General features: G+C 43.3%; 1 protein-coding gene across 1 annotated transcript; it reads right to left on the bottom strand.

Moving 5' to 3' along the window:
* Positions 1 to 7,511: 7,511 nt before the first annotated feature.
* LOC308393031 (E3 SUMO-protein ligase ZBED1-like) lies at positions 7,512 to 9,920 on the bottom strand. The gene is made up of 3 exons (XM_080876465.1): positions 9,237 to 9,920; positions 8,623 to 9,047; positions 7,512 to 8,458 (listed from the first exon to the last, which is right to left on the bottom strand). Exons 1-3 carry the CDS (start codon positions 9,687 to 9,689, stop codon positions 7,783 to 7,785), a joined length of 1,554 nt encoding a protein of 517 aa, XP_080732591.1. The 5' UTR covers positions 9,690 to 9,920; the 3' UTR covers positions 7,512 to 7,782.
* Positions 9,921 to 10,902: the final 982 nt, after the last annotated feature.

Here is a 10,902-nt window from a genome sequence, read left to right as displayed (position 1 = left end):
CATCTCTTCCTTCTGTAATTATTGGAAACGTAAGATCTTTGCCCAATAAGATGGATGAGCTCATGTCGCTAACCTGGTCACAGAGGGAGTACCGGCAATGTAGCATCATGATGCTAACGGAGTCGTGGCTAACATCGCTAACTCCGGACACAAGCGTGACACTACCGGGATTCCAGCTGCTGCGAGCGGACAGGACCAGAGACAGCGGTAAGAGGAAAGGAGGGGGACTGGCAGTTTTTGTGAACGACAGATGGTGTAACCCTGGGCACATCACTGTAAAAGAGCAACTCTGCAGCAGAGACATTGAGCTGTTAGCCGTTAGCATGCGTCCGTACTACCTGCCCCGGGAGTTCTCGCATGTTATCGCGATAACAGCGTATGTCCCCCCCTCGGCCAACGCGGATGCAGCCTGTGACTCTCTCCACTCTGTGGTCAGCAGACTGCAAACACAATCACCGAGAGCCCTTCTCATAATATCAGGGGACTTCAATCATGCCTCACTGGACTCCACACTGCCCACCTTCACCCAGTATGTGACCTGCCCAACCAGAGTCAATAAAACACTGGACTTACTGTATGCCAATGCAGAAGAGGCATACAGTTCATCACCTCTCCCTCCCCTGGGCAGATCTGATCACAACCTGGTGCACCTTGTCCCTGTGTATGAGCCCTTAGTGCGCAGGGAGCCACCAGCCACCCGCACAGTACAGAGATGGTCAGAGGAGAGCGAGGAGGCTCTTAAGGATTGTTTTGAGTCGACTGTGTGGGAGGTGATTTGTGATGACCACGGTGAGGACATCGACAGCCTTACTACATGCATTACTGACTATATAAACTTCTGTGTGGATAACACTGTACCTACTAGGACTGTACGGTGTTTCTCCAACAACAAACCTTGGATTACCCCAGAAATTAAAACCGTCCTCAAGCAGAAGAGGAGGGCCTTCAAATCCAGAGACAAAGAGGAGTTGAAAAGGGTGCAGAGAGAGCTGAGGGGACTGATAAGGAATGGGAAGGAGAGCTACAGGCAGAAGATGGAGAACCAGCTTCAACAAAACAACGTTGGTGAAGTCTGGAGAGGCCTCAGAACCATCTCGGGCCACAAACAGCAGAACTCTCTACCTGGGAGGGATGTGAGATGGGCAAATGAACTGAATCATTTCTTCAACAGATTTGACTCAGCCATGAGGCAGTCTGCAACATCGGCTGCAGACTCACCCACCCCCACTGCTGCTGTTCCACCTCAGACACTTCACACCTCCTCTATTCACCCTGCTCACTCCCCCCCACCCCCAACAACAGCATCCAATACACACTCAACACAAGGCTCCAGCCTGTCTCTCTCAACCACCCAGGTTAGGAGGGAACTGAGGAGGATTAATGGCAAGAAGGCAGCGGGTCCAGATGGCATCAGCTCGAGGGTCGTCAGGTCCTGCGCGGACCAACTGTGTGGGGTGATGGAGCACCTCTTCAACCTGAGCCTGAGGTTGGGAAGAGTCCCACAGCTCTGGAAAACCTCCTGTGTTGTACCAGTGCCAAAGACTTCACGCCCCAAGGACCTCAACAGCTACAGGCCGGTGGCTCTGACATCCCACCTGATGAAGACCCTGGAGCGGTTGGTCCTGGCTCAGCTTCGGCGCCTAATAAGCTCATCACTGGACCCACTTCAGTTTGCCTACCAGCCTGGCATTGGAGCGGATGATGCCGTCATTCACCTCCTACATCGTTCCCTCGCTCACCTGGAGACCGCTGGAAGCACTGTGAGAATCATGTTCTTTGATTTCTCCAGTGCCTTCAACACCATTCTTCCCTCGGTTCTAAAGGACAAGCTGGTGAACTCTGGAGTGGACCATCACCTGGATCCTGGACTACCTCACCGACCGACCACAGTATGTGAGGACTCAGGGCTGTGTGTCGGACAGGGTCGTCTGCAGTACGGGGGCCCCACAGGGAACGGTTCTGGCTCCGTTCCTCTTCACCATCTACACTGCAGACTTCTCCCACAATTCCACCCAGTGCTTCCTGCAGAAGTTCTCTGATGACTCTGCAATAGTCGGCCTCATCACTGATGGGGACGACAAGGAGTACAGAGGTCTGACCCAAGACTTTGTGGACTGGTGCCAGCTGAACTACCTCCAGATCAACGCCAGTAAAACCAAGGAACTGGTGGTAGACTTCCGCAGGCACAAGCATTCTCCACTGCAACCACTGAACATCCAAGGTATGGACATTGAGGCTGTGGACAGCTACAGGTACCTTGGTGTTCATCTGAACAATAGACTGGACTGGACTCATAACTCAGACGCCCTCTACAGGAAAGGGCAGAGCAGGCTGTACCTGCTGCGGAGACTCAGGTCGTTTGGAGTGGAGGGCCCACTCCTGAAGAAATTCTATGACTCTGTTGTGGCTTCTGCTATCTTTTATGGCGTGGTCTGCTGGGGCGGCAGCATCTCTGCTGGGGACAGGAAGAGACTGAACAGGGTGATCCGAAGGGCCAGCTCTGTTCTAGGATGCCCTCTGGACCCAGTGGAGGTGGTGAGTGACAGGAGAATGGCGGCTAAGCTGTCATCCCTGATGGACAACATCTCCCACCCCATGCAGCAGACTGTGACAGCACTGAGCAGCTCCTTCAGTGGGAGACTGCGGCACCCACGGTGTGGGACGGAGAGATTTCGCAGGTCTTTCCTCCCCACTGCTGTCAGACTCCATAATAAAGACTTTAACTGATCAAGCACACACATCCATACATATGCAATAATACTAAGTGCAATAATCCTTTCTGTCATCGTTGTATTTTTACTCAGTTGTATATAGTATTTGTATTTGTATTCTATTTTTATCTTATTGTATATTTATTTTATTTTATTCTACTGTATATAGTATTTTATTTTATTCTATTCTGTACAGTTGTGTACTGTATTTATTCTTATTGTATTCTAATTTTTGCGTCATAACTTTTGCACTGTCCACTTCCTGCTGTGACAAAACAAATTTCCCACGTGTGGGACTAATAAAGGTTATCTTATCTTATCTTATCTTATCTTATCTTATCTTATCTTATCTTATCTTATAACAAAAAGCACCTGTGAGGTGCTTTGGAAGCACCTCACAGGGTGCATGTTTATCCCTTCTCTTTGTCTACAAAGCAGATGTGGAGTGGTTGGGGAGACTTAAAATGCACTACTAAGTATCTGGTGTTCCATGATTAGAATGAAAGTTACTTCCTCCTGGATCTGGTGATGTCCATAGGCTGTCATTGCAAGCAAAGGGTTTTCTGAAATTAATGAACTTTTGAGCCCCTGAAATAAACCGACTGTGTAAAGCTGAAAGTCTGCACTTCAACTGTATTTGAGTTGTTTCATTTAAAATTCATTGTGCTAACGTACAGAACCAAAATTTGAAAAAAAGTTATCTCTGTCCAAATATTTATGGACCTAATATCTATATTTGGGTGCATTAATTCCCCCAGCATCCAATATCCTCCTTAAGCATGTCATCCAACTCATCACCACGTGGTGATCAGTTGAAAACTCTGCTAATTATTTCATGGCTGTGGCTGCAAGACATGCAGCCACAGATCAGATTATATGGTTACAAAATAATCGATAACTGACCTGTGACATAAGGTTTACTTTTACTTTTAACTTATGAATACACTTATGTTCAGCCATGGTATTTATTATGAACAGTTATAAGTACAGAGTCCAGAACATTAGTACAGAACACCACTTGGGTTTAGATCGGGCAGACATTTCCTCCGAGTCAAGCCCCTCCAGGTCTCTATATATCAGTGTTAATGTGAAAGCTGATGTCCCCCAGTAGGGTAACTAGGGCAGCTTCCGGCACCCCACCCATGGATTTCATAAAGGATCTAAATTGTTGTTTGGTCCATAAGGAAATACAGCAGTCAGGACATGCTCCCTGATCAAAACAACCTTGTCATAAATCAGTGCTGCTGTACATTTTTTCATGATTGATATGAACTTCTGGACCCAGTAATACTTTCCACAGACCCACTGGTCCCAGAATGGATTATTTTAGATAAACATTTGGACACATATTACAAGTAATATGAATGTTTTACGATTTCAGACAAGTTTTAGTGCCTCGCTGGGCATTAACAGAGATCAAACAAGGAAAGACCAGCTGACAAAAATTACACTGAAAAAGTAATGAATGCAAACATGCAGGCTGATATTTAGTTTGATTGAATATCATGTTCACTTATCTTTCAGCAAGTCATACATTTTTATCTAGATAATGAAACCAGCTATCTCCACTTACATGATGGTGCACTTTTTTTCTTATTAATGCTATACTTGACAAGGCATTGTAACGGGTGCAGTATACATGTTTTCTCTTTTTTAACAGTTAAGTGTTTTATTTTCAGCAGTAAGAAAATTCAGTTGGGAAAGCAGTAACAAAAACATTGCGTGAGCTCGAATTGTAGCTGTAAAAGGTTCTAAAGTTAAAATAGAAGTGTCACCATGTTAAGCTTGCTGCCCCGGTTCTTCTTCAGGGGTCACACCATTTCTCCTTGGCCTATTAGCACATCTATTCAAGGTTCTTTTCATATAACACTGTATTATTTTCCTTCCTAACTGTTTCTGTGCACAACAGAAAGCACTACATCATCCAACTGTAAAGCATCCAAAGGGGATTAATAGGAGTCTTTGTGTCTCAAATTAAAATGTAAAGGCAAAAAAGTTAAATAAAAGAGGAAAAAGAGGAAACTATAAACTATTCTGTTATTTGTATTACTTCTTAATTTCAAGTGCTATATACATTTGATAGGGTTAAAAGGGACTAATGAATGGGAAGGTTTCTTATTGAAATGATACTTTTACCAGGCTTTAATAACTGTGAATTGGTAGGATATAAACTATATAGCTATAACCTTTTGCAAATGTTTAGAAATTGGACTTGATCAAGAGAAAATAATGCTTTTGTTCTGAGAGCAGAATCTATATGTGGGCTATAATTGTTTTTGGACCGTGTATTTCTGTAGCTGTAGTTAATCTACAGGGAGTGCAGAATTATTAGGCAAATGAGTATTTTGTCCACATCATCCTCTTCATGCATGTTGTCTTACTCCAAGCTGTATAGGCTCGAAAGCCTACTACCAATTAAGCATATTAGGTGATGTGCATCTCTGTAATGAGAAGGGGTGTGGTCTAATGACATCAACACCCTATATCAGGTGTGCATAATTATTAGGCAACGTCCTTTCCTTTGGCAAAATGCTGGGCATCCTCTGCACACGGCCATAAACAATCAGAAGAGTCTGTTCAGTGACAGGTTGCTTCTCCCCAAGACAAGAACTAACAGACTTAAAAACTCCTTTGTCCCACACGCCATCAAACTGTTTAACTCCTCTCTGGAGGGGAGAGGGAGGGGAAACAGGAGGACAAAGGAGGGGGGAACAACTAAGCTGTAGTGCCTCTTCACCTCACTGTACAATACCTTGTGCAATACTTTTTGTAAATAGTCAACAGTGCAATAGACTCAATACTTGAAATGTGCAATTCACTTGTATTTTTATTTTTTATTCCTATTTATTCTATTTATCCCCTTTGTATATTTTATTTATATTTGTCTCTGTATTTATATGTGTGTGTGTGTGTGTGTGTGTGTGTGTGTGTGTGTGTGTGTGTGTGTGTGTGTGTGTGTGTGTGTATGTGTGTATATATATATATATATATATATATATATATATATATATATATATATATATATATATATATATATATAATATATAACAATTCTGTAACTGTAACTTCGGTCGTTGCTGTGCTTTTTGGAAGTCGAATTTCCCAGAGGAACCCACCCGAGGGATTAATAAAGTTCTATCTTCTTCTTCTTCTTCTTCTTAAATGGGTCAAAAGAAGGACTTGACAGGCTCAGAAAAGTCAAAAATAGTGAGATATCTTGCAGAGGGATGCAGCAGTCTCAAAATTGCAAAGCTTCTGAAGCGTGATCATCGAACAATCAAGCGTTTCATTCAAAATAGTCAACAGGGTCGCAAGAAGCGTGTGGAAAAACCAAGGCGCAAAATAACTGCCCATGAACTGAGAAAAGTCAAGCGTGCAGCTGCCAAGATGCCACTTGCCACCAGTTTGGCCATATTTCAGAGCTGCAACATCACTGGAGTGCCCAAAAGCACAAGGTGTGCAATTCTCAGAGACATGGCCAAGGTAAGAAAGGCTGAAAGACGACCACCACTGAACAAGACACACAAGCTGAAACGTCAAGACTGGGCCAAGAAATATCTCAAGACTGGTTTTTCTAAGGTTTTATGGACTGATGAAATGAGAGTGAGTCTTGATGGGCCAGATGGATGGGCCTGTGGCTGGATTGGTAAAGGGCAGAGAGCTCCAGTCCGACTCAGACGCCAGCAAGGTGGAGGTGGAGTACTGGTTTGGGCTGGTATCATCAAAGATGAGCTTGTGGGGCCTTTTCGGGTTGAGGATGGAGTCAAGCTCAACTCCCAGTCCTACTGCCAGTTTCTGGAAGACACCTTCTTCAAGCAGTGGTACAGGAAGAAGTCTGCATCCTTCAAGAAAAACATGATTTTCATGCAGGACAATGCTCCATCACACGCGTCCAAGTACTCCACAGCGTGGCTGGCAAGACAGGGTATAAAAGAAGAAAAACTAATGACATGGCCTCCTTGTTCACCTGATCTGAACCCCATTGAGAACCTGTGGTCCATCATCAAATGTGAGATTTACAAGGAGGGAAAACAGTACACCTCTCTGAACAGTGTCTGGGAGGCTGTGGTTGCTGCTGCACGCAATGTTGATGGTGAACAGATCAAAACACTGACGGAATCCATGGATGGCAGGTTTTTGAGTGTCCTTGCAAAGAAAGGTGGCTATATTGGTCGCTGATTTGTTTTTGTTTTGTTTTTGAATGTCAGAAATGTATATTGGTGAATGTGGAGATGCTATATTGGTTTCACTGGTAAAAATAAATAATTGAAATGGGTATATATTTGTTTTTTGTTAAGTTGCCTAATAATTATGCACAGTAATAGTCACCTGCACACACAGATATCCCCCTAAAATAGCTAAAACTAAAAACAAACTAAAAACTACTTCCAAAAACATTCAGCTTTGATATTAATGAGTTTTTTGGGTTCATTGAGAACATGGTTGTTGTTCAATAATAAAATTATTCCTCAAAAATACAACTTGCCTAATAATTCTGCACTCCCTGTATCTTACACCTGGCCACCATATAGAAAACCTTCAAATATTGTTGCCTTAAGAAAGTGTAGTTTTTTTGTTTGGTTGGGTTTTCGCCCAATGGAAATTTAATCACACCTGCATAAGAAGGCCCAGATCCCTGTTATAATCTATTATAACTAGTGCTGTCAATAGATTAAAAAAAATTAACTAACTAATCTCACAATTTTCTGTTATTAATTGCGATTAATCTCAATTACTTTATTAATAGCCTGGCTCCAATTACATTTTTTTATTCTTTATATTTTAAGATTGTAACAGACATTTATGCAACACAATGAAGTAAATGCAGAATAAACACAAAGAATGTATGCTGAAATTCAAAGAGAATTTTAATAGTTTTCATCAATCTTTAACACAGTGAAAACTTACAAAAAACCTTTAAGGCCATCAACAGTGACTGAACCCAGGCCTACAGGTTAAAGTGAATATCATAACAATAAAGGGTGCACAAAACTCAGTATTTAAAACACAAAAAGACACAGCTGAAAACCCAGAATGTTGAACATTTTTCACTTCAAAGGAGCAATCTGGATTAGTCCTTCTTTGCACTCAGCCAGTTACTGAGGCAGACTATTCTGTTTACATTGTCTGATGACAAAGAAGCACGCTTCTTTTGAATGATGTGACCTGAGAGTGAGAATAATCTCTCACAAGGCACTGTGGTTGCAGGGGTTGACAGGTACTTGCGTGCAATAGGTGCCAGCCTGGCATGTGCTCCTTCTCTCTTTAACCACCACTGTAGTGGACACTCTCCTATGTCAATTTTGGGCTCTGCTTTGTACAGATTCAGACAGCAGTCTATAGCATCTTCCTCTTCCTCTGTATCTGAATCAGGAGAACCCAGCAAGCAGATGGACATCTTGCTCTTCTTTGGTGAGGGTTCCTCTGTTGTCTGAGCAGATGGTTGGTGTGCATCCGTCTCTGACATCAGAAGGTCATGTACTGATGCCCACACCTCTCTTCTTTCATCTTTGGAAAGGCATTTAAGATCTTTAAACCTGGGATCAAGGGCAGTAGCGATCTTCAGCCATGTGAGATTGCTGCTGTCCCTCCGCTGAGCTAGGTCTGTGGTAAAAATCTTCTTAAACCTCAAAACGTAGACTGGGTCATCATCTGAGGGCTCCATAATCCTGAACAAATGACACAAGGCTGGCAACACCATGGAACAAGAGACATACCGCTCTCCTCCCAGCAGTTCGGTAACATATCTGCAATAGAAAGATCAAGTCTGTATTTTTCTATTAATCACACAGAGACAAACATAAAAACTACATATGAAAATACACAGAGAGGTGGAGGTGGAGAACATACTTGAAAACAAAGCTAGAATGCAAAGATAGACACACAATCATGAGAAACAAAATGTATTTACCTGCAAGGTTCCAGTAGTTCCTCCAGCTTTTGCAGTCTGTCAAGCTCCTGGTCAGTCAACATAGTCACCTTGCTGTTTTGTTGAGTCAGGATGGTGGTCAGCCCAAATTTGTTTCTCTGGATCCGCTTGATCATCTCTAGGGTGGAGTTCCATCTTGTTGGAACGTCCTGAACAAGCGGTTCTGTTTGATGTCCATGTGCAGCTTGCTGTGCCTTTAATTCCTGAGCGTTTGCTGGACTATGCTTAAAATGTCCAACAATCTTGCGACATTTGGCCAGAGCCCTTTCAAATGCGCTGTCATTAAGAGAAACTGTGACCGTTCTTTGCAGAATGTGGGCCATGCAGGGCATGTGTTCAAATGGAAGTAGTCTGGCGGCTGCAACCATGTTACGAGCACTGTCGGTGCCAAGCGTGGTTACCTTGTCCTTGATTTTCCATTCGTTTGCAACATTCAGAAAATGGTCAGCACACGCCTCAGCATAGTGTCTCGCTTCAGTTTTACTCACTGTTAGTGCAAACGATTGCATAGTCCAGTCGTTATCAATAAAATGCGCCATGACCCCCAAGTAATTATCGTTGTTCACCGAAGTCCAGTGGTCTCCGGTGAGAGCGACATTCCTTACTTGCACAAGCTTGCTGGACTGCTGAGCCCTCTGGTCCCCATACAAAGTGTGCAGTCTCGACACAATGGTTCCTCTCGAGGGCAGATTGTAACACTCATCTCCTGATGCAGCACGAATGACTTCTCTCAGTCCATCATCTTCTACTATGCTAACTGGTCGGCAGTTTTTAGCTATCCAAACAACCAAGGAATTGGTTACCTTTTCTCTCACATTTTTTGTTATTCGTCCACAAGCACCATACTCCTGAAGCGTAGACTGGCGAGGTCCCGTAGAGGTGGATTCAGTTGGGTGTTTTGCTCTCAGGTGATACGCCAGTGATGAACTGCTTCTGTGGTACTTGAATTCAGCTTTGCAAATTGTGCATCTTACTCTCGTTTTGTCCAACAAGCCATCAGGCAACTTCTTAAAGAGAAACTTTCCACCCAAAAGTCCGCCCTCGTCCATGCTTGCGTGTGTTAGCTAGTGTTAGCTAGATAGTAGCATGGTGTCACTTCTTCTTCTAATCATTTCTGTCAGGCCAAACGCCAGCATAGCACACTGTTGCCCCCTCCTCCAGAGGTGCTCATGAATTTAAAGGTCTTAGATTACAGGAAATTAATAAAAAAACAAAATCAGCGTTAAATTTTTTTAATGCATTAAACATTTCGCGTTGATCTTAACAATTAACGCGATAATTTTGACAGCACTAATTATAACATTAACGTAACTTATGTGGCAGTGACCATAACGCCACCAAAGGTTCCAGGTGCATAATGGTAACAGCATTGGCAGCAAAGTCACTGTAACAGATGAGCCACACAGTGTATTTATTTATTTATATATATATATATTTTACAGGTGTGAATAAAACAAGACAAAGAAATACAGTGACACGTCAATTTAAACATTTGATATGATTTCTGTGTACTATTTTAAATAAAATATCGAGTTATTAGATCAAGTCCTTAAATTCTGTTTTTCTTTTGCTCTTACAGCATCCCATTTTCTCCAGAGCTGGGTTTATACATAGTTCTCTTCATGATAGTTGTCTTGTGGTTTGGTCTTTTATGGTCTGCCGTATCCTAGTAGTTTGAAAAACCTGCATTAGAACTCCTGCAATGACTTTTCAGAGACAAAATATAACTTCTTGATTGTCAGAAATATGCAAATACGTAACAAAAATGGTGTAGTTCACTTCATCCCGTCAGCAAGACCAAGGAGCTGGTGGTGGACTTCAGAAGGGGTCAGCACAGAGACTACAAGCCCATTATCATCAATGGAGCTCCAGTGGAGAGGGTGCAGTCCTTCAAGTATCTTGGTGTCCACATCTCCTCAGACCTGACATGGGCTGCCCACATTCAGGTCCAGACCAAAAAGGCTAGGCAGCGCCTGTATCACCTACGACAACTGAGGAAGTTCAGGGTCTCTCCAAAGATCCTCAGGATTTTCTATACAGGCGCTGTGGAGAGCATCCTCACACAGAACATGACATCGTGGTTCGGGAACAGCTGTGTGAAGGACCAAAAAGCTCTCCAGAGAGTGATCCGTACAGCAGAACGCTGCTGCAGGATTGCTCTCCCCCCGCTTCAGGACACCTACACCAGGAGATGCCGGACTAGAGCAGCGCAGATACTGAAGGACCCGTCCCATCCTGGCAACAAACTGTTCCAACTTCTGC

This window comes from Rhamphochromis sp. 'chilingali' (assembly GCF_963969265.1).
Source record: "Rhamphochromis sp. 'chilingali' genome assembly, chromosome: 2".
Lineage (NCBI taxonomy): Eukaryota > Metazoa > Chordata > Actinopteri > Cichliformes > Cichlidae > Rhamphochromis > Rhamphochromis sp. 'chilingali'.
This window is presented reverse-complemented; position numbering and strand designations above follow the sequence as displayed.

What these genes read in the sequence shown, in the direction of transcription:
- LOC308393031 (XM_080876465.1), bottom strand. Translation starts at nt 9,689, where the DNA reads ATGGACGAGGGCGGACTTTTGGGTGGAAAGTTTCTCTTTAAGAAGTTG. An exon ending in AGCTTGTGCAAGTAAGGAAT is followed by an intron (nt 9,048 to 9,236) that starts GTCGCTCTCACC and finishes TGGAAAATCAAG; the next exon opens with GACAAGGTAACCACGCTTGG. An exon ending in GAACTACTGGAACCTTGCAG is followed by an intron (nt 8,459 to 8,622) that starts GTAAATACATTT and finishes TTTCTATTGCAG; the next exon opens with ATATGTTACCGAACTGCTGG.